The following is a 23971-nucleotide window of genomic DNA, read 5'->3' as shown; positions in this document are numbered from 1 at the left end:
AAGCTTTTCCTGATTTTGAACAAAACGCATCTGAATACATGAGACTGTCACGATTTCTGTCAGGTTTAGATCAAGAACTCCAGATTAAATGTCACGAGAGGGGGGTGAAAACGTTCAAAGACGCCTTCCAAGTTGCCACCCAAGCTGAACGGGCATGTAAAGCAGCCAAATTGGTACAGCCAGTTTCATTTACGATCAGAGAGGATTCAAGGGCACAGACAGTGAATGTTATTTCTGACACTGACACTCTCTTATTGAAGCAAGCTGTTGTTGGCCTTACAAACACAGTCAAAGATCTAAGTAAGGATGTCTCAGCACTAAAACTTCAGCTGCATGATCAACATGGCCGATCTCATCAAGCCCCATCGCCAAGTCGTCATAGCCCAACAAGATATGCCACGGAATGGAGTGCACCATACGGTTGTTTATCTAGCAAGCATCCCGCTGACCCGCAGAGACCAGGTACGGAAAACAGCATGACACATACCAGCGTAATGACAGAGGGGACTTCACACCACAGCGCAGAGACAGGTTTGAGGATTGCTATTCTCCAAGATACTCCACTGCAACTGCCACTGACCACTACGTGGATTACCAACGGGGACGACGGCAGGACACCATGGCTTCTAGCAACTCGTCATTACATCGACGCAGTCCAAGCCCTCATCACAGACGTGTCACCTTTGAAAACTACCAAGACCATCATTACAGACCTCAGCAGCACAGCCTGGATCAACAGAGTGGTTTGTCTGATGTCTACCCAGATCTTCGCAGCTATCGTCAGGAATCTTCCTTTAGCTGATGCGGTGGGACACACATCAGCTATTTCACCACCAGCACCATATGACACAGAACAGCTGACAACCACAGATGCCAGACATGCAGAGAATGGATGCTCTCCTGTTGCAGGCATGACGGACACTAGTACAGCACACATCAGTGGTATTGTTGAAGGTACCGACATGCACATCATGATAGACACTGGGTCTAGTATTTCATTTATTAACGAAACTACCCGTACGTCCTTCATTGCGTAAAAGACCACTGAAGAGTACTTTCATTCTGTCAAAATCTGTAACTGGTCAGAATTTAGATTTAGTCTGGGAACTGGTGACTGTTAACCTCAGATTAGGTACACTGACATTACAACATGACGTGCACGCCATCAGAAATGTGAATCAGGGTATAATACTTGGTTGGGATTTTCTTCGAAACACCAAGCAGTCTTGAATGTGAGTAAATGTACACGTTGCCTTTATGACCAAACTTTGCCGCTGTTAAGCAAATCTCAACCTGTACACTGTACAGCTCAGATTACTGTGACAACTACCATTCCAGCCAATTGTGAGATGCACTGTACAGCACAACTTGTCCCATCTGCTGTTAATGCAGGTTTAGCAGATGGATACTGTGGGTTGTTTGAGCCATATATATTTAAGTTAGATGGTATTGCAGTTGCACGCACCCTTACATTTGCTAAAAGTGGTCAAACTGTAGTGCGACTCATGAATCCAACTAACAGCCCTTTGTACTGCAACCAGGTATGCAATTGGGGAGTTCACTCCAGTCAACTCAAATGATGTTCTTGAGCACTCTTGATGTTGTGTGTAATGTGTCTGCCCCATCTACACAGGAGTCACCTCAATGCAAAGCTCAAAGTGCGGATCTCTCTGATTCTCAGGTGAACAAATTGCATTCACTGTTACATGAGTTTTATGACGTCTTTAGTGAAAGCCCTACAGACTTTGGTAGAACAAACATAGTCCTGCACAAAATCAATTCTGACAATGCAAATCCCATACAGAAACATGCTTATCGACTTCCCCTCAGATTCAGGAGGAGATTCAGACACATGTGGATGACATGGTGGCAAAAGGCATTGTGGAAGCCAGTCATAGCCCTTGGGCTGCGCCTATAGTTACGGTGCAAAAGAAAGATGGCTCCTGGCGTTTTTGTGTAGATTATAGGGGCCTTAATTCTGTCCCCATTAAAGATGCCCATCCATTGCCTAGAACAGATGACACTTTGGATGCACTAAGAGGTTCATCTATATTCAGAACTATGGATCTTTCATCTGGATATTGGCAAGTGCAACTTCATGACGCAGATAAACCAAAAACGGCTTTCACCACGGGTCGTTTATTGTATCAGTTTACAGTGATGCCGATGGGCCTTGTCAATGCGCCGCCCACTTTTCAACACTTGATGCAAGTAGTGCTGCAGGGCCTGTCCTGGAAAACATGTCTTGTATATTTAGACGATATCATTGTCTATAGCAGTGGTTTTCAACCTGTGGGCCGCGGCCCCCCAGTGGGCCGCAACGGTATTGCAGGGGGGCCGCCAGCTATTATCAATAGAAATAATAATATTGCTAATGTACGTAAAAATGTGTAGTAATAATTAAATATCATAATTAATTAAATAACAAAAAATAATAATAAACTGTTACTATGCGCTCACTATTCCAGGTCGTTGATTGGTTTAAAAACAACCCGCCGATTTAGGCTATGTAACATATTTTTGCTGCATACATTTAAATTTTTTTTTTTTTTTTTTTTTTGCAGTGGGCCGCGGAAACATATGTGTTTGGTTGTGTGGGCTGTGAGTTAAAAAAGGTTGGGAACCACTGGTCTATAGCAAGAATTTCAGTGAGCACAGGCAGCACTTGAGAGAGGTTTTCCAGCGTCTGAGAGCAGCAAACCTGAAGCTAAAACCAACTAAATGTTCTTTTGCTCAACCACAAGTGACATTTCTGGGCCATGTTGTATCATCTATGGTCTTCAACCAGATGGGAAGGATATTGAGAAAGTCAAGGATTGGCCTACGTCAGAAAGTCCTACGGAAGTTGGAGCCTTCTTAGGTTTATGTTCCTATTACAGACGTTTCATTCACTGCTTTGCTCAAATTTCAGAGCCACTGCACGCGCTAACTCAGAAAGGGAAGTTGTTTGTTTGGACTGAGACAGAACAGGACGCATTCAATTCCCTGCGACATGCACTTACACATGCTCCAGTTCTTTCTTATCCAGACTTTTCAAAAGAGTTTTTACTTTTTACAGATGCTTCCAATACAGCCATTGGATGTGTTTTATCTCAGCTAAAGGCTGACAGCAAAGAAAGGGTCATCGCATATGGTAGTCATGTCTTGAAACGATGGTCCACCTATGACAGGGAGTTGTGGGCTATCGTTTGGTCCATTCGCCATTTCCGTCAGTACCTCATGGGCCACTCTTTTCGGATCATCACAGACCATAAACCCTTGCTCAGTCTTAGGAGAATGGTTCTGGATGGCGATCCAACAGGTCGCAGAGCAAGGTGGGCTCTAGAGATTCAACTCTATGACTGGACTATTGAGTACCGGCATGGCCATAAACATGCCAACTTCTACTACCTCTTCGAACAAGACTGTCCATTTAGTGTCCATTTCAACACAAGCTGAGATCACTGAACCGCATGCTACTTCTGCGCAGCCTGCTGCTTCTGATACATGTTCTGGGGCTGAACCTTCAAATTCTGCTCTCTCTACCGATTCCAGCATTACATGCTTGGGTATGGGAAATGAAGATATACAGCAGGCTAAGACAGCTGACCCTGTCCTAAGTGTTGTTGCTGAATGGGTATCAAGTAATAAGAGACCTCCGTATTCAGTGCTAAAAGAAACTACAAGCGAACTGAGGCATTTCTGAAAAGAGCTACTCTAGGAACCCCAAATGAATATGCACATCCTATACTCAGCCGATTGCGTTCTGCATTCAATACGGTTGCAGACAATATTTAGACAGAAAACCAGTAGAGTGAATGACAACAAGGTCAGGACGTTCTGTGAATCCGCCAATAAGATATAGGGAATTATAATGTCTTTATTTATACCTTTGTCTTTCTTCCCATTTGCTATTACATTCCTGAGTATATGGTTCTGAGGGTATGGTAGTAAACACAATGGGCTAATGAAAAAAATATGTTATTGTTATATGCATTTTGCTAAAGTTTGCTTTTGTTGAAACTTTGGGATTGTGGTTTTTTCCTACCTGAAATTTTTTTTGTGCTTGAAATTACGTTCTTACTAATGTGTGATTTTGTTGTGTTCTTCGAGTAACGAGGACGTTTCTTTTTCGGAAAGGGGAAGTAGTGTAAGAAAAAAACGATTTTATTTTGTGTTAGAAATACCTCCCTCCTCATGTTAAATTGCCTGTTGTTATAAGGACTTTTGTTCTGACGGGGGGAAAAGAGCGGTGAGCGGTGAATAGAAAAATAAAGTGGAGAAAAAGAGCTTGTCCGTGATTCGATGGTTTTATTTATGTAAACATTTAGATAAAGCCCGAAAACACTCACAAACGCACAAGCAAAGCGTTACATTATTACTGGCTCGCTCGGTCTCTGGTTCTTCCAGACTGCATTCGAGAGGATGAAATGCTGTGTGAACGGAACATTTCGGGACTCACACCTGGCTGTAAGTAAATTCGGTCGTCAATCCCCGATAGAAAGTGACAGTGAACGAGCCGGATGTCTAATGATATTTGATAGGGGTTGGCTGTATTTCGCGAGCGAAAGGACGAGTTTTTTGACAGATTAAAAATAAGCATTCACGAGTGAGAAATGCAAGTATTTAAAGAGTTATTTAGTCTACCACATAGTTTTACCACGTCGTTCTTTGATAGGCAAACTTTTGGATCCATCTTCTCTTCTCTGATGGTTGTACTGGTTTTCTGAGGGTATGAAAATATTTTTTTTATAGCTCCCACAAGCATTATCCTTTATTTTTGTGATATTGTCAGAGCCATATTCATAGACCTTTACTTATTGCACTTAATTTTATTCAACTGAAATTATGTTTCGCACCATTTTGAGTGAAACTGGCAAAATCAACCCTGACCCTAATGAATATAAAACAAGACACTGACTGTATGTAAATAATGTCGTGAAAAGACAAATGAGAGCCACAACATGGTGTAAAAATGAACACCGACAAAAGTCTTGAGCGTTAGAGGGCAGTATTGAAACCATGTCCATATAAAGAAGAAGTCATTTGGAAGAAACGTGTTTAGTTTCATGAATTTTGAAGCTGTGTTTTAAATTTCGGATTTGTTGAATTGCTTTACTGCTGTCAAAAGTTTAGTATCCAAAATATTGCTTACATGTGTGTGCTGTGTATATTTGTTATGTATATATAAATACAAATACACACACTTTCATGTATATATTTAGAAAAATATGTAATTTATATGTATTAAATATATTTGTTAATAGTATTAATTATATAAATATAAATATAGAAGTAAATACAAGTATAATTAAAAATAAAATATTCTCTAAATACATTCTGCATGTGTATATTTATCGATACATAATAATTACATATGTTATGTAAACAAATTTTTTTATTTTGGATTTTTCTGAAACTCTAAGGAGTGGGGAAGATACAAACTCCATAACTGTAGGACCCATAGAAGGTATGCAGATGTCCATCTACTCAACACATTCTCTGATATGACTCAGTGACCTCAAATACTCAATTATAGACTTTAGTATTTTTTTTATTATGAATTCAATAATTTTATTAAATATATTCATAAACATGTACACATATCTTATACACAGACAGAACTCTCTAATACACTTATCTATCTTATACACTTATATCTTATCTTATATCTACATTTATCTTATGTAACTTCTACACTGAACTATCTTAAGTATTGAATAAGAATAGTAGTATATCTTTAACTAAGTATCTTTAAATATTATTGTAAAGTATTGCTGGTCCAAGTCGAGGCGCCAAGGCGTGGATGGAGGGACAGGAAAGCCACATATGTGACAGCTGTTGTGACAGTTCTTCATGTATTACTCCACGACCTGCTTTAAAAAATCAGCATTAACAGCCTAAAGACATTACAAATTTAATTTGGCAAACAACCAAACAATTAATTAATCTTAGACTTAGTACCTTAAACCAATCATGGAGAAGCATCTTCTCCAGATTGATCCTCCGCTTTGGATCAGACTGCAAACACGAAGCTATGATCTGGCAGCATTCTGTCCAAAAAGACGAGACACGCTTGATTTATTAGCTTATTCTTTACACCTGCTCTCTTTCAAGCTACCGGTCTTTTTGAGTGGTTTCGTTCTTCTTTGATGAAGATCTTACCTTGTGACAGGCCAGGTCTGGTCCAGCTCCTCTTACTGATCAGATGGAGGTCGTATTCTGTGGGATAATACCCACAGGCCATCAAGAACAGGAGGATTCCTAGCGACCACACTGTTGTAGGCTTCTGCATGGTATCTGCCTTTCACGGTGACCTCTGGTGGACAGTACAGTTTTGTGCCTGGAGGAAAGAGATTTCATTCCTTCAATACATTTACACATCATGTTGACTCATTTATACAGGATGTAATTCTGTGAGATAATGAACAAAGCCATACATACCACTGAAGACTTTATAGCCATATCTCTGCATTTGCGCACCACAACCAAAGTCAATTAATTTCACCTCCATGTTGTCTGGGTTTACCAGGAGGTTTTCCAATTTTATGTCCCGGTGAAAGACTCCACGCTTGATACAGCTGTTAGCGGCTTCGATGACCTGCCACATGATCTTTTTGGCGGTGACCTCATCGAGACGCTCTCCGTGGAGCTTAACAAAAGTCTTTAAATCCACGCAGGGCATGGGCCGCTCCATGACCATGGTATAGTGGTCTTCGTTGTCCTCCCAGTCCAGAAGTTTTATGATCTCGGGAGGTCTGGGGCTTTTATTGGCCGTGAGAGTCAGAGCTATCTCCATCGGGATGGCTTCGGGATGACCAGGCTGGAGGAAAGGAAATATGCTTAGATGGAGATGGTTTCCCAAACAATGACTTGGTTCACAAATCAGAACAGTTTGCCTGCCGAAAACGTATTTATAGTCTGTGATTAATACTATTAAAAGATGTTAAACTGAAAACAGTGACTGAGAAGCAGTAATAAAGAAAGCGCAGCTTATACTCACCACTCTGATATAAGACATCTTTGGTGACTTCACAGAAAATTTTACTGCCACCTGATCAACAAAACAGAACAAAAAAGAGATAAAAAATAAGCATGTGCACAGAGGTCTTATCGGTCTAGCCATTAATTCTGAAGAGGTGTGCAAAGTTAAGTAAGTAAAATCAATCGAAACCTTAAGTCCATCCTCGCGCCGAGTCCTTTATAGACGAAGCCAAATCCGCCTTGACCCAGTTTTTCGCCAATCTTGTAATGGTCGCGGATGTGGCCTTATAAAAAAAAAAATATATGCAGTTAGTATCAAATACAATTTCATAAATATTTTATTTCACTGTAAATATATATATATAAATATATACACTGTATATAATAATAAAATAATAATAAGTACAATTAACTTTATGTTCCATTAACTTTAGAAATTAGTTGAGTCTTGTGTAAAAAAAACTAAACAAAACTGAATTTTTTGGGGGGGAGTTCATGTAAAAACACAACTTATTGATCATCATTTACAGTATTTAGAATTCATAATAACATTTTGAAATTCTCATTGATTTATAATTCTTACCTTTGCCAGGGGCATCCTGCTCCAGCTGTTTCTTAGCAGCAACAGGGTGGACTTTGGAAGCTGGAGCTATGTGAATCAAATCGAATAAATCAGTAAGATACCATATATTCAAATTAGAATGGTTCTTGTTTTGGGAAAGCCATTTGTCGTTTAAAAAAAAAAGGAAGAAGAACAGAAGTTCTAGAAATGAAAAAGTCAGCCTAAATTCAAAACATGACACGCTGATGTGATTGTACCATCTGTAATCGTCTGATATGATCCAGCTTCTGCCTGGTACTTCTTTTCAGCTTTAGCCAGATCGTATTTAGAGGCTCTCTGATGAGGAAAACGGAGAGCTAACCACCTCCAGAAACTCTTTTTCTCCTCTCTTTCTGCCTCCTTTCCACCATCAATGCCACCAGCAACAACAGGCGCCTCATCAAGCCGATGAGGAGAATGGTTCTCCGCCGTGTTGTAAGAAGTGTGTTTGACAAGAACACATGGTTCTTGTACACACTTTTTCTGAATCAATTTTTTGATTCGTGAAAGTAATGTCATTATAACAATACTTGTATCTCAATAAAAGTCAGAAAGCAATCACTATCAACCTACACTCCGAAACTTAAACCCACAAAATGAGAAAGTTCCAAGCCTAGTCGAGACGTTCTAAACGTGACGTCATAACAGCCTGACGGAACAGCTGAGATTTAAAAAAAAAAAAAAAAAAAAAAAAATACAACGAGTGGTCTGTATAGTGGTTTAATATTCGTGATCAGAACTCAAGGCTCACACAGCAGCAGAATTACTACGGTTGGGCCAGACAGCCACCTTCGCACACCTGTGTATTTGAAGGACTCAGAACCGCATTCTCGAAAAACACGCGCAGTGTGAACGGAACAGGACTGGACATCTCTGTCACAGACTTGGGTGTACCGCGTGTTTCCATGTGTGGTTTCAGTAATTTACGGGATGGAAAAAAAACTATTTTATTTTGTGTTAGCCCTCCTACTTAAATTGTCTGTTGTTATAAGGACTTTTATTCTGACGGGGGGGGAAGACCGCTGAGCGGTGATTAGAAAAGTAAAGTGGAGAAAAAGAGCTCGTCCGTATTCGATAGTTTTATTTATATAAACAATTAGATAAAGCCCCCAAAACACCCACAAACGCACAAGCAAAGCGTTACACTGGTGGCAGCGGTGTTTTGACGGATATTCGATATTTTTACATATATATACATATACACTTTATTTTGTTTTCGCCGGCGCCTTGCACGAGCGCAGTGTCTGCATCTACGTGATACCAGCGGGATTCCGTGAAGTTTGGTGTGCCGTTAATAACGTAAGAGATGTCAGATGAGGAAGCTCAAGTGCTGCAGGAGAACAGTGCTCATACCTCGCGGCCGCGCACAAAATACCCCGAAAGACATCCCATTACCGCCGCCATTTCGCAACGACGGCATTTCGAGTCATTTCAGCTGTGGGCTCGTCGTTATGAGGTGATTCAAGAGGCTCGCTATAAAGATAGCGGCGTTGATTTGGATGCAGTGTTAGCAGCAGAGTTACCTACTAGACTACCACTTGAACTGTTCATTGTTTGGGACAATTTTCCATCTGAAATTGAGCACTCATTCAAAGCAGCGAAAAAAGAACCGCAAGAGGCGTTTGGCCAGAAGGACCTTATTGTATCATTTGAAACATTTCCAAATTCAGGTCTTAAATTACCTAATGAACCAATGGAAGTGTATGCAGCAGACATATGTAGACTGGTCAAAGAAGCTTTTCCTGATTTTGAACAAAACGCATCTGAATACATGAGACTGTCACGATTTCTGTCAGGTTTAGATCAAGAACTCCAGATTAAATGTCACGAGAGGGGGGTGAAAACGTTCAAAGACGCCTTCCAAGTTGCCACCCAAGCTGAACGGGCATGTAAAGCAGCCAAATTGGTACAGCCAGTTTCATTTACGATCAGAGAGGATTCAAGGGCACAGACAGTGAATGTTATTTCTGACACTGACACTCTCTTATTGAAGCAAGCTGTTGTTGGCCTTACAAACACAGTCAAAGATCTAAGTAAGGATGTCTCAGCACTAAAACTTCAGCTGCATGATCAACATGGCCGATCTCATCAAGCCCCATCGCCAAGTCGTCATAGTCCAACAAGATATGCCACGGAATGGAGTGCACCATACGGTTGTTTATCTAGCAAGCATCCCGCTGACCCGCAGAGACCAGGTACGGAAAACAGCATGACACATACCAGCGTAATGACAGAGGGGACTTCACACCACAGCGCAGAGACAGGTTTGAGGATTGCTATTCTCCAAGATACTCCACTGCAACTGCCACTGACCACTACGTGGATTACCAACGGGGACGACGGCAGGACACCATGGCTTCTAGCAACTCGTCATTACATCGACGCAGTCCAAGCCCTCATCACAGACGTGTCACCTTTGAAAACTACCAAGACCATCATTACAGACCTCAGCAGCACAGCCTGGATCAACAGAGTGGTTTGTCTGATGTCTACCCAGATCTTCGCAGCTATCGTCAGGGAAACTTCCTTTAGCTGATGCGGTGGGACACACATCAGCTATTTCACCACCAGCACCATATGACACAGAACAGCTGACAACCACAGATGCCAGACATGCAGAGAATGGATGCTCTCCTGTTGCAGGCATGACGGACACTAGTACAGCACACATCAGTGGTATTGTTGAAGGTACCGACATGCACATCATGATAGACACTGGGTCTAGTATTTCATTTATTAACGAAACTACCCGTACGTCCTTCATTGCGTAAAAGACCACTGAAGAGTACTTTCATTCTGTCAAAATCTGTAACTGGTCAGAATTTAGATTTAGTCTGGGAACTGGTGACTGTTAACCTCAGATTAGGTACACTGACATTACAACACATGACGCACGCCATCAGAAATGTGAATCAGGGTATAATACTTGGTTGGGATTTTCTTCGAAACACCAAGCAGTCTTGAATGTGAGTAAATGTACACGTTGCCTTTATGACCAAACTTTGCCGCTGTTAAGCAAATCTCAACCTGTACACTGTACAGCTCAGATTACTGTGACAACTACCATTCCAGCCAATTGTGAGATGCACTGTACAGCACAACTTGTCCCATCTGCTGTTAATGCAGGTTTAGCAGATGGATACTGTGGGTTGTTTGAGCCATATATATTTAAGTTAGATGGTATTGCAGTTGCACGCACCCTTACATTTGCTAAAAGTGGTCAAACTGTAGTGCGACTCATGAATCCAACTAACAGCCCTTTTGTACTGCAACCAGGTATGCAATTGGGGGAGTTCACTCCAGTCAACTCAAATGATGTTCTTGAGCACTCTTGATGTTGTGTGTAATGTGTCTGCCCCATCTACACAGGAGTCACCTCAATGCAAAGCTCAAAGTGCGGATCTCTCTGATTCTCAGGTGAACAAATTGCATTCACTGTTACATGAGTTTTATGACGTCTTTAGTGAAAGCCCTACAGACTTTGGTAGAACAAACATAGTCCTGCACAAAATCAATTCTGACAATGCAAATCCCATACAGAAACATGCTTATCGCACTTCCCCTCAGATTCAGGAGGAGATTCAGACACATGTGGATGACATGGTGGCAAAAGGCATTGTGGAAGCCAGTCATAGCCCTTGGGCTGCGCCTATAGTTACGGTGCAAAAGAAAGATGGCTCCTGGCGTTTTTGTGTAGATTATAGGGGCCTTAATTCTGTCCCCATTAAAGATGCCCATCCATTGCCTAGAACAGATGACACTTTGGATGCACTAAGAGGTTCATCTATATTCAGAACTATGGATCTTTCATCTGGATATTGGCAAGTGCAACTTCATGACGCAGATAAACCAAAAACGGCTTTCACCACGGGTCGTTTATTGTATCAGTTTACAGTGATGCCGATGGGCCTTGTCAATGCGCCGCCCACTTTTCAACACTTGATGCAAGTAGTGCTGCGGGGCCTGTCCTGGAAAACATGTCTTGTATATTTAGACGATATCATTGTCTATAGCAGTGGTTTTCAACCAGGCCGTGCCCCCAGTGGGCCGCAACGGTATTGCAGGGGGGCCGCCAGCTATTATCAATAGAAATAATAATATTGCTAATGTACGTAAAAATGTGTAGTAATAATTAAATATCATAATTAATTAAATAACAAAAATAATAATAAACTGTTACTATGCGCTCACTATTCCAGGTCGTTGATTGGTTTAAAAACAACCCACGATTTAGGCTATGTAACATATTTTTGCTGCATACATTTAAATTTTTTTTTTGATTTTTTTGCAGTGGGCCATGGAAACATATGTGTTTGGTTGTGTGGGCTGTGAGTTAAAAAGGTTGGGAACCACTGGTCTATAGCAAGAATTTCAGTGAGCACAGGCAGCACTTGAGAGAGGTTTTCCAGCGCCTGAGAGCAGCAAACCTGAAGCTAAAACCAACTAAATGTTCTTTTGCTCAACCACAAGTGACATTTCTGGGCCATGTTGTATCATTCATGGTCTTCAACCAGATGGGAAGGATATTGAGAAAGTCAAGGATTGGCCTACGTCAGAAAGTCCTACGGAAGTTGGAGCCTTCTTAGGTTTATGTTCCTATTACAGACGTTTCATTCACTGCTTTGCTCAAATTTCAGAGCCACTGCACGCGCTAACTCAGAAAGGGAAGTTGTTTGTTTGGACTGAGACAGAACAGGACGCATTCAATTCCCTGCGACATGCACTTACACATGCTCCAGTTCTTTCTTATCCAGACTTTTCAAAAGAGTTTTTACTTTTACAGATGCTTCCAATACAGCCATTGGATGTGTTTTATCTCAGCTAAAGGCTGACAGCAAAGAAAGGGTCATCGCATATGGTAGTCATGTCTTGAAACGATGGTCCACCTATGACAGGGAGTTGTGGGCTATCGTTTGGTCCATTCGCCATTTCCGCCAGTACCTCATGGGCCACTCTTTTCGGATCATCACAGACCATAAACCCTTGCTCAGTCTTAGGAGAATGGTTCTGGATGGCGATCCAACAGGTCGCAGAGCAAGGTGGGCTCTAGAGATTCAACTCTATGACTGGACTATTGAGTACCGGCATGGCCATAAACATGCCAACGCAGATGCCATGTCTCGCAGACCTAACAAGGAGAGTAGGGAGACTTCTACTACCTCTTCGAACAAGACTGTCCATTTAGTGTCCATTTCAACACAAGCTGAGATCACTGAACCGCATGTTACTTCTGCGCAGCCTGCTGCTTCTGATACATGTTCTGGGGCTGAACCTTCAAATTCTGCTCTCTCTATCGATTCCAGCATTACATGCTTGGGTATGGGAAATGAAGATATACAGCAGGCTAAGACAGCTGACCCTGTCCTAAGTGTTGTTGCTGAATGGGTATCAAGTAATAAGAGACCTCCGTATTCAGTGCTAAAAGAAACTACAAGCGAACTGAGGCATTTCTGAAAAGAGCTACTCTAGGAACCCCAAATGAATATGCACATCCTATACTCAGTCGATTGCGTTCTGCATTCAATACGGTTGCAGACAATATTTAGACAGAAAACCAGTAGAGTGAATGACAACAAGGTCAGGACGTTCTGTGAATCCGCCAATAAGATATAGGGAATTATAATGTCTTTATTTATACCTTTGTCTTTCTTCCCATTTGCTATTACATTCCTGAGTATATGGTTCTGAGGGTATGGTAGTAAACACAATGGGCTAATGAAAAAAATATGTTATTGTTATATGCATTTTGCTAAAGTTTGCTTTTGTTGAAACTTTGGGATTGTGGTTTTTTCCTACCTGAAATTTTTTTTGTGCTTGAAATTACGTTCTTACTAATGTGTGATTTTGTTGTGTTCTTCGAGTAACGAGGACGTTTCTTTTCGGAAAGGGGAAGTAGTGTAAGAAAAAAAAAACGATTTTATTTTGTGTTAGAAATACCCTCCCTCCTCATGTTAAATTGCCTGTTGTTATAAGGACTTTTGTTCTGACGGGGGGAAAAGAGCGGTGAGCGGTGAATAGAAAAATAAAGTGGAGAAAAAGAGCTTGTCCGTATTCGATGGTTTTATTTATGTAAACATTTAGATAAAGCCCCGAAAACACTCACAAACGCACAAGCAAAGCGTTACATTATTACTGGCTCGTTCGGTCTCTGGTTCTTCCAGACTGCATTCGAGAGGATGAAATGCTGTGTGAACGGAACATTTCGGGACTCACACCTGGCTGTAAGTAAATTCGGTCGTCAATCCCCGATAGAAAGTGACAGTGAACGTAGCCGGATGTCTAATGATATTTGATAGGGGTTGGCTGTATTCATGAGCGAAAGGACGAGTTTTTGACAGATTAAAAAAATAAGCATTCACGAGTGAGAAATGCAAGTATAAAGAGTTATTTAGTCTACCACATAGTTTTACCACGTTCGTTCTTTGATAGGCAAACTTTTGGATCCATCTTCTCTTCTCTGATGGTTGTACTGGTTTTCTGAGGGTATGAAAATATTTTTTTTATAGCTCCCACAAGCATTATCCTTTATTTTTGTGATATTGTCAGAGCCATATTCATAGACCTTTACTTATTGCACTTAATTTTATTCAACTGAAATTATGTTTCGCACCATTTTGAGTGAAACTGGCAAAATCAACCCTGACCCTAATGAATATAAAACAAGACACTGACTGTATGTAAATAATGTCGTGAAAAGACAAATGAGAGCCACAACATGGTGTAAAAATGAACACCGACAAAAGTCTTGAGCGTTAGAGGGCAGTATTGAAACCATGTCCATATAAAGAAGAAGTCATTTGGAAGAAACGTGTTTAGTTTCATGAATTTTGAAGCTGTGTTTTAAATTTCGGATTTGTTGAATTGCTTTACTGCTGTCAAAAGTTTAGTATCCAAAATATTGCTTACATGTGTGTGCTGTGTATATTTGTTATGTATATATAAATACAAATACACACACTTTCATGTATATATTTAGAAAAATATGTAATTTATATGTATTAAATATATTTGTTAATAGTATTAATTATATAAATATAAATATAGAAGTAAATACAAGTATAATTAAAAATAAAATATTCTCTAAATACATTCTGCATGTGTATATTTATCGATACATAATAATTACATATGTTATGTAAACAAATTTTTTTATTTTGGATTTTTCTGAAACTCTAAGGAGTGGGGAAGATACAAACTCCATAACTGTAGGACCCATAGAAGGTATGCAGATGTCCATCTACTCAACACATTCTCTGATATGACTCAGTGACCTCAAATACTCAATTATAGACTTTAGTATTTTTTTATTATGAATTCAATAATTTTATTAAATATATTCATAAACATGTACACATATCTTATACACAGACAGAACTTCTCTAATACACTTATCTATCTTATACACTTATATCTTATCTTATATCTACATTTATCTTATGTAACTTCTACACTGAACTATCTTAAGTATTGAATAAGAATAGTAGTATATCTTTAACTAAGTATCTTTAAATATTATTGTAAAGTATTGCTGGTCCAAGTCGAGGCGCCAAGGCGTGGATGGAGGGACAGGAAAGCCACATATGTGACAGCTGTTGTGACAGTTCTTCATGTATTACTCCACGACCTGCTTTAAAAAATCAGCATTAACAGCCTAAAGACATTACAAATTTAATTTGGCAAACAACCAAACAATTAATTAATCTTAGACTTAGTACCTTAAACCAATCATGGAGAAGCATCTTCTCCAGATTGATCCTCCGCTTTGGATCAGACTGCAAACACGAAGCTATGATCTGGCAGCATTCTGTCCAAAAAGACGAGACACGTTTGATTTATTAGCTTATTCTTTACACCTGCTCTCTTTCAAGCTACCGGTCTTTTTGAGTGGTTTCGTTCTTCTTTGATGAAGATCTTACCTTGTGACAGGCCAGGTCTGGTCCAGCTCCTCTTACTGATCAGATGGAGGTCGTATTCTGTGGGATAATACCCACAGGCCATCAAGAACAGGAGGATTCCTAGCGACCACACTGTTGTAGGCTTCGCATGGTATCTGCCTTTCACGGTGACCTCTGGTGGACAGTACAGTTTTGTGCCTGGAGGAAAGAGATTTCATTCCTTCAATACATTTACACATCATGTTGACTCATTTATACAGGATGTAATTCTGTGAGATAATGAACAAAGCCATACATACCACTGAAGACTTTATAGCCATATCTCTGCATTTGCGCACTACAACCAAAGTCAATTAATTTCACCTCCATGTTGTCTGGGTTTACCAGGAGGTTTTCCAATTTTATGTCCCGGTGAAAGACTCCACGCTTGATACAGCTGTTAGCGGCTTCGATGACCTGCCACATGATCTTTTTGGCGGTGACCTCATCGAGACGCTCTCCGTGGAGCTTAACAAAAGTCTTTAAATCCACGCAGGGCATGGGCCGCTCCATGACCATGGTATAGTGGTCTTCGTTGTCCTCCCAGTCCAGAAGTTTTATGATCTCGGGAGGTCTGGGGCTTTATTGGCCGTGAGAGTCAGAGCTATCTCCATCGGGATGGCTTCGGGATGACCAGGCTGGAGGAAAGGAAATATGCTTAGATGGAGATGGTTTCCCAAACAATGACTTGGTTCACAAATCAGAACAGTTTGCCTGCCGAAAACGTATTTATAGTCTGTGATTAATACTATTAAAAGATGTTAAACTGAAAACAGTGACTGAGAAGCAGTAATAAAGAAAGCGCAGCTTATACTCACCACTCTGATATAAGACATCTTTGGTGACTTCACAGAAAATTTTACTGCCACCTGATCAACAAAACAGAACAAAAAGAGATAAAAATAAGCATGTGCACAGAGGTCTTATCGGTCTAGCCATTAATTCTGAAGAGGTGTGCAAAGTTAAGTAAGTAAAATCAATCGAAACCTTAAGTCCATCTCGCGCCGAGTCCTTTATAGACGAAGCCAAAACCGCCTTGACCCAGTTTTTCGCCAATCTTGTAATGGTCGCGGATGTGGCCTTATAAAAAAAAAAAAATATATGCAGTTAGTATCAAATACAATTTCATAAATATTTTATTTCACTGTAAATATATATATATAAATATATACACTGTATATAATAATAAAATAATAATAAGTACAATTAACTTTATGTTCCATTAACTTTAGAAATTAGTTGAGTCTTGTGTAAAAAAAACTAAACAAAACTGAATTTTTTGGGGGGGAGTTCATGTAAAAACACAACTTATTGATCATCATTTACAGTATTTAGAATTCATAATAACATTTTGAAATTCTCATTGATTTATAATTTTACCTTTGCCAGGGGCATCCTGCTCCAGCTGTTTCTTAGCAGCAACAGGGTGGACTTTGGAAGCTGGAGCTATGTGAATCAAATCGAATAAATCAGTAAGATACCATATATTCAAATTAGAATGGTTCTTGTTTTGGGAAAGCCATTTGTCGTTTAAAAAAAAAAAAAGGAAGAAGAACAAGAAGAACAGAAGTTCTAGAAATGAAAAAGTCAGCCTAAATTCAAAACATGACACGCTGATGTGATTGTACCATCTGTAATCGTCTGATATGATCCAGCTTCTGCCTGGTACTTCTTTTCAGCTTTAGCCAGATCGTATTTAGAGGCTCTCTGATGAGGAAAACGGAGAGCTAACCACCTCCAGAAACTCTTTTTCTCCTCTCTTTCTGCCTCCTTTCCACCATCAATGCCACCAGCAACAACAGGCGCCTCATCAAGCCGATGAGGAGAATGGTTCTCCGCCGTGTTGTAAGAAGTGTGTTTGACAAGAACACATGGTTCTTGTACACACTTTTTCTGAATCAATTTTTTGATTCGTGAAAGTAATGTCATTATAACAATACTTGTATCTCAATAAAAGTCAGAAAGCAATCACTATCAACCTACACTCCGAAACTTAAACCCACAAAATGAGAAAGTTCCAAGCCTAGTCGAGACGTTCTAAACGTGACGTCATAACAGCCTGACGGAACAGCTGAGATTTAAAAAAAAAAAAAAAAAAAAAAAAAAAAAAAAAACATGTTTAAAAAAATACAACGAGTGGTCTGTATAGTGGTTTAATATTCGTGGTCAGAACTCAAGGCTCACACAGCAGCAGAATTACTACGGTTGGGCCAGACAGCCACCTTCGCACACCTGTGTATTTGAAGGACTCAGAACCGCATTCTCGAAAAACACGCGCAGTTTGAACGGAACAGGACTGGACATCTCTGTCACATAATAATACATTCCGAGAACAGACTTGGGTGTACCGCCTTTTTCCATGTCTGGTTTCAGTAATTTTGTGTCGTCTAAAGGTTTTGGATGCAGTCGGTTCTTTCTCCACCGGAGCCGCTCCGGGAACATTTTGTTTTCTGCGCGCGACTCAAATGACTCAATCTCTACTGCTTGTCGGAGAATTCAAAATTTACGTTTTGATTCGACGAACTTTAGACTCGTTGGGTCCGAAAGCAATAAGATTTTAGTTTGATGGACGTCGCAATCTTTGATTTTATTTACATTATTACATTATCTCTGGTTCTTCCAGACTGCATTCGAGAGGATGAAATGCTGTGTGAACGGAACATTTCGGGACTCACACCTGGCTGTAAGTAAATTCGGTCGTCAATCCCCGATAGAAAGTGACAGTGAACGTAGCCGGATGTCTAATGATATTTGATAGGGATTGGCTGTATTCCGCGAGCGAAAGGACGAGTTTTTTGACAGATTAAAAAAATAAGCATTCACGAGTGAGAAATGCAAGTATAAAGAGTTATTTAGTCTACCACATAGTTTTACCACGTTCGTTCTTTGATAGGCAAACTTTTGGATCCATCTTCTCTTCTCTGATGGATGTACTGGTTTTCTGAGGGTATGAAAAGATTTTTTTTTTAGCTCCCACAAGCATTATTCTTTATTTTTGTGATATTCATAGGCCTTTACTTATTGCACTTAATTTTATTCAACTGAATTTATGTTTCGCCCGCATCGTTTTGAGTGAAACTGGCAAAATCAACCCTGACCCTAATGAATATAAAACAAGACACTGACTGTATGTAAATAATGTCGTGAAAAGACAAACGAGAGCCACAACATGGTGTAAAAATGAACACCGACAAAAGTCTTGACCGTTAGAGGGCAGTATTGAATTAATGCTCCGCTTAAACTGGAAAGGTCTCAGGTATTTGTCCAGAAGGGCAACTCGATTGTTCGTGTTTGCAGAAAGTCGTTTACTCATTTTAAGACTGCTTGATAATACTCATTTATTATTTAATAAAATGATATCTTCTTGCATTCTACATGAAGCATTCACTATTTCAGTCACCAGGGATGTAGGAACATACAAATGCAAGGTCTTGTTTTTGGTAGCATAAACTGAAGGTCACATTAATATAAAATGTGGATGTGCATTTCCTTTCTCTAAGCTGCTCTCATGAAAAGTTGGCTTGAAGAGCTTTCATAAAGGAGGATGCGCAGCCAACTTGAAATAAGACATGAATTTATTATGCTGTCAGGAGGTGGCAGTGCCAACGGATGTGAGTCTGGTGAACAAGTCCATCTCGTTTGAGGATTTAAACAGAAGCGAAAAAGACATTGTGTTCAGTGCAAAACATTGAGTTTGACTTTCTCTAACAGCAAAATAGCAAGCGTTATTTGTGCAAATAGGCCAAGAACTGTCAAACACAAAGAGATGATGAATTTCTAATCTTTATTTGACAGGATAAATGTGATCGTTCAGCCAAAGGAGGGAGGTGAGGTGAGAACTGTGAATAAGACGGTGCATTCTTATTGGCTGACACACAGGTATTTTGACACAGAATCATTGTGGCGTCACACTTCTGGATTATTGCAGTACTGAATAGGTTGACTTGATCGTGACATGGCATAACATGTGTATAGGGAGATACATTCCTCCCTTTGTCTCTTCTCTTCATTCCTTTTTTCCTTTGATGAATTAGAGAGACTTAAGCACTTATGGTTATGAAAGCCGATTTGCTTGCTCTCATGGACAGAATGCTTTAAAGAACAGAGGCACGACCCTGTATGGCAAATACTTATGTCTCGTCGTTGATGTCGTGCGGTAAACACAGACATTGTGAATCACAGAAGACTTCTGCCACTTGGAGCCCATACAAAGACAAAAGTAATGCATACCTTCTTTCACTCTAACACTGTTGTTTTTTTTAAAAGCTTACGGTCAAGATATGTTCATATAATAGAGCAGCTGTACTGTGCAGCTTTGTGGTTTGTAATAGGGCTTTTTTGCAGAGCACTGCTGGTGAGGGATATACGAGGGGAGAAGAAAGACTGAAAAGGCAAAGCAAGAGTGTGAGGTCATTTGAAGCGCTCAGGAAATATAGTCGAGACAAAAATTTAATCCATGGATGAACATGTTTGCATAATCTGCTTTCTGAAAGATGAGTTTTGGAGATTCCATGCTTAATGAACCGTATGGATGAAACTGATAGAGAAATCCACACTTAAAGTCTTAACTGCCAGCTAGTGGCCCTCGAGTTCATAAGGGTCAAATATGATATGCAAATAGGAAGAAGGATATGGTGACTCAATTAGCAGAGGAAATAGCTGGCAATTATATTGCTTCACTTTGCTTTTATGAATTATTACTAGGTTATATATAATATATACTACTGTTCAAAGGTTTGGGGTCAGTAAGATTTTTTTTGTAGGAAATGAATACTTACATTTAGCGAGAATGCATTAAATTAATTAAGTCACAGTAAAGGCTTCTACATTGTTGCAAAAAATATATATATTTCAAATAAATGCTGTTCTTTTGAGAGCTACATTCATCATAGAATCTTGGAAATATGTATTATCATTTTCAAAAAAAAAAAAAAAAAAACATGAATAAAATTCTTATATTTTACCATATTACTATATTTTGGATCAAATAAATGCAACCTTAGTAAATTGTACAGATCCCAAACTTTTAAATGGTAGTTTAAACATTTAAGTCAGATGAAACTGAAAGAACTGTATTCTGTATTCAAATAAATCATATCCAAATTTGCACAGAGAATTACAGGCTCTGGGAAGGACAAGTTTTCAAATTATCCTGAGATCTGCTGATTTGCAAACACAGGTTTACTGACTTTTGTATCCAGTAAATAATAACATAAAATCCAGGAAGTCAATGAGTCATCGACCGAATGTGTTTTTGAATATGAGAATAGAGATAACCATTGGTTTATATTTTCATGAGAAGCTATTATGTGTTTCTGAGGAGCCAGTAATGTGGTGTGAGAAGACTGATGGGAACAGGGGAGATAGACGAGAAGAACAAAAGACAGGCAGAAATCCAAGCAGGTATAGGAGGCTTAATAATAGGGCAGTACTGCTCAGAATTTCATCATGGCAACTTTTCTTGTCTGGTTGGCCATTAAGTCTCTTAATTTTGAACTTGTTCTGAGGATTTGTCTCTCTATATATTAGCCAGTCTGCCCAACAACTGAAGACCTCTGTAAAGTATTTAGGGGCTAAAGGGACTCATTCAGCTCAGAGCTCATCTGTTCAGTGTTGTCCTGAAAAATCACAAGGCTCGGGACAGGATTTTTACGGTTGGGAACCCTGTCCTATATCACAGCGGGTCCTCTTTTTGGCAAATTCAACTGATTTTACCACCATACCTTCAGTCTTTTTTAAACAGTTACTGCCACTGTGTTTCATACAGCACCTCGCCAGGCATCCTCCCTCATTATGCTGTGTGTTGTAGTTATACAATTCACACCTTTATTATATCAGTAATAATACAATACTGCATCATGTCCCATTCTAAATGACCAGACGCTTGTGTGTTTGCTTTGAAATGATAATGTTGTTGCAATGCATGGATCATGACAGGCTTCTAGTCCATACGAAATTAAAAAAACAAGATGAAAATCTGATAGAAACTGACGTTTAAATTCATCCCTGTCTGACTAGCTTGCATGTACAGGTAACAAACAGAAGTCATGTGACTCTTGAGGAAGCAGACTGCTCGTTTTCGGAGCTTGTGGGCGGTGGATGGCTTTCTATTTGCAGAGAAGAGTGCTGATTGGCTGCTGAGCAAAGTAAACAGGTGTCTCCTCTCTCTCCGATTGGCTTGTGTGGTTTTTCACCTAAAAGGAGGGGAAGGTGGACTGGATGAGAGGCCTGAACGAGAATGCTGGACTAAATCCCCACTCTGTGTGATATTCCAAAAAAGGTTCGTATAAACCTAATGTTAGTCCAGAGTGACATTTGCCCTCTCCTTCGGCAGACCCCCCCTCCTCCCTTCGCCCTCCCGTCGCAACTGATGGTGGGTAGCGTCCATTGGTGTGGCGGTGGATGGTGGTTAGTCAGCCGGGTGTGTTGGTGATAGTTTTGGCTGTGTAGTTTTGGAACAGAGGCTGAAGGAACATTCCAATTGTGCCGAAGACACACACAAACACAAAGATCCAGAGAAAGAGGCGATCGATCACCATGGCAACGTACTTCCAGTCCTCACTCACCTGTAAGACAAAAAGAACAGCGGATGAGTTTGAGGAATCGAAAGAAGAACAAGCGACGAGCCTCACAAACACTGAGTTTATCCCAGTTTCAGTATTCCACTGGTCATAAAGCTTTTTAGATGGATGCCAAGGCTTTTTAGGTCGGGTAGAAAAGATCTCTGACATTTTGATCTCTTCATTTTCCTAAATTCCATGGCTGCTATGTTCTGTTTTCTGCAAAGTGGTAACCCTCTTAGTCAAATACTATTGGTTGTACTGGCAGTGGGTGGAATCAAACGGACAAAAAAACCCCCAGACATTCCGACACAGAACACACTTTTCAAAGCTGTATGATTGTAAACTTTGTATGATCCTAAATATACAGTTAAAAGTAAAGTAAAAAATGTACATGCAATTCCTTTATAAAACTGTTACAAATTGATTTCATTTATTTAAATAAAACTTAAATATAGATATAGGATGAGTTAGATGGCAACTAACAGAAATATGTTCAGGCTAAGGTATTTGAATTTATTAAAAATAAGCACAACAAAATTACTAAACTTTAAACTTAAATTAATATATAAATATATATAAATAGACAATATATCTATATATGTATATATATATATATATATATATATATATATATATATATATATATATATATATATATATATATATATATATATATATATATGCCACTTTTCTAGTTCATATTACTCAAATTAAAAATTCCAATTAATGAATTCATGCTCAGGTAACTTAAACTTAGGAATTTAAAATACAAGAAATGAATGGGAACATAATTTAACCTAATTAACAGTAAAAAAAAATGTAAAGTGTAAACTGAATGTTGGCTTTTTAATATTTATAACAATACTTAAAATCTTCCCAGAATTCCATTACATATTGAATATTTTTGCCCAACTAATAACCTCATCCATAAATGGCAACACAAACTGTTGTACTTGCCAGTCCAGCAGCTCTTCCTCTGTAAGTGGACTTGACTAGAATATACTGTAGTTTGGACAGACCTTATGACGTTTAGTGTCTGTCGACTATAAATGACCATACGTCATAATGTTAAACCTGGGCCACAGATGCCATATTTGATTTGAGAACCTCAGTAGAGAGGAATGAATAACAACAAATGAATCAGCAAAGAATAGTGTCCTTTTTGTAACTAGACAGACGTGGTCACTTTGAACTCATTACATTGCAAAAAGCCGCAAAATCCTCCTTTTTTTGTGAAAAGATAGCAGCAAATGGGTTTAGAACGACTGAAAGAGAAAATATTCGTTTTCGAGTGAACTATCCCTTTAAAAAGTCAAAATGTCAAAAAGAGATGAAGATGTCAGATGCAAAAGGAAGACAGGACATAGATGAGTCACACATAAAATGTGGGGGTGGGGTAAAAAAAGATTGAGAGGTAAACATAAGATGGGAAATTGGATGTGAATGTGTAGGAGTGAGTGAGAGAAGGGAAGAGAGAAGAGGGTGAAGGAAAAGGTTAATGTGAACAGAGACTTCATTCCGCCACAGTGCTCTGATGAGGTGAGACACAGGGGACTTGAACCGTAAGCACGGCAAAGGCTGCAAGGGAGTTGGCATGGAGACGCCTTGTTACCATGGGAATGAAACTGTGTGCAGGTCGAGATGATTGACAGAATTACTGAGTGATGTTAATTTTATCCCATGTTGACTATGTTCCTGCTCTTAAGGAGAAACCAACTGTTCAAGCTCACTTGGAAATATTGCTGAGTTATAAAAACATTTTGCTGACTGTTCTAACTAAACAATATCATCAAAATAATGTGAAAAGATAAAGAAAAAACTCTTTGGCACTTAAGAGTGGCTTATTTAATAGATAAAATAAAAAAGAGAATACATTTTTGTTAAACTAAAATAACAAATAAAAAAATAAA

General features: G+C 39.4%; 2 protein-coding genes and 1 long non-coding RNA gene across 3 annotated transcripts in view; all 3 read right to left on the bottom strand.

The window, feature by feature from the left end:
• Positions 1 to 5761: 5761 nt before the first annotated feature.
• Positions 5762 to 6246, bottom strand: LOC122360213. The gene is made up of 3 exons (XR_006252780.1): positions 6145 to 6246; positions 5944 to 6032; positions 5762 to 5855 (listed from the first exon to the last, which is right to left on the bottom strand). It is a non-coding gene; the product is annotated as an uncharacterized LOC122360213 (long non-coding RNA).
• Positions 6247 to 15027: 8781 nt separating this feature from the next.
• Positions 15028 to 17859, bottom strand: LOC122360833 (serine/threonine-protein kinase pim-3-like). Its single transcript, XM_043261689.1, has 8 exons — positions 17731 to 17859; positions 17127 to 17205; positions 16879 to 16944; positions 16313 to 16367; positions 15759 to 16078; positions 15481 to 15657; positions 15280 to 15368; positions 15028 to 15191 (listed from the first exon to the last, which is right to left on the bottom strand). The coding sequence occupies exons 1-8, from the start codon at positions 17857 to 17859 to the stop codon at positions 15177 to 15179; spliced, it is 930 nt and encodes a 309-aa protein (XP_043117624.1). The 3' UTR covers positions 15028 to 15176.
• A 1404-nt stretch (positions 17860 to 19263) lies between these two features.
• Positions 19264 to 23971, bottom strand: part of chrnb2 (cholinergic receptor, nicotinic, beta 2) — a 28512-nt gene continuing 23804 nt past the window's right edge. Inside the window, exon 6 of the mRNA XM_043260041.1 lies at positions 19264 to 22064. Within this exon, the coding sequence (XP_043115976.1) occupies positions 21912 to 22064 (153 nt within the window). The 3' untranslated portion in view covers positions 19264 to 21911. The remainder of the gene's footprint in view (positions 22065 to 23971) is intronic.

Source organism: Puntigrus tetrazona, chromosome 16 (assembly GCF_018831695.1).
Source record: "Puntigrus tetrazona isolate hp1 chromosome 16, ASM1883169v1, whole genome shotgun sequence".
NCBI classification, from domain to species: Eukaryota; Metazoa; Chordata; class Actinopteri; order Cypriniformes; family Cyprinidae; genus Puntigrus; species Puntigrus tetrazona.
This window is presented reverse-complemented; position numbering and strand designations above follow the sequence as displayed.

Coding starts and splice junctions, on each gene's coding strand:
- LOC122360833 (XM_043261689.1), bottom strand. CDS start 17,859: ATGGAAAAAGGCGGTACACCCAAGTCTGTTCTCGGAATGTATTATTAT. Junction 16,945..17,126: donor ATATCAGACGATTACAGATG/GTACAATCACAT, acceptor TGATTCACATAG/CTCCAGCTTCCAAAGTCCAC. Junction 15,658..15,758: donor TGGCTATAAAGTCTTCAGTG/GTATGTATGGCT, acceptor TCTTTCCTCCAG/GCACAAAACTGTACTGTCCA.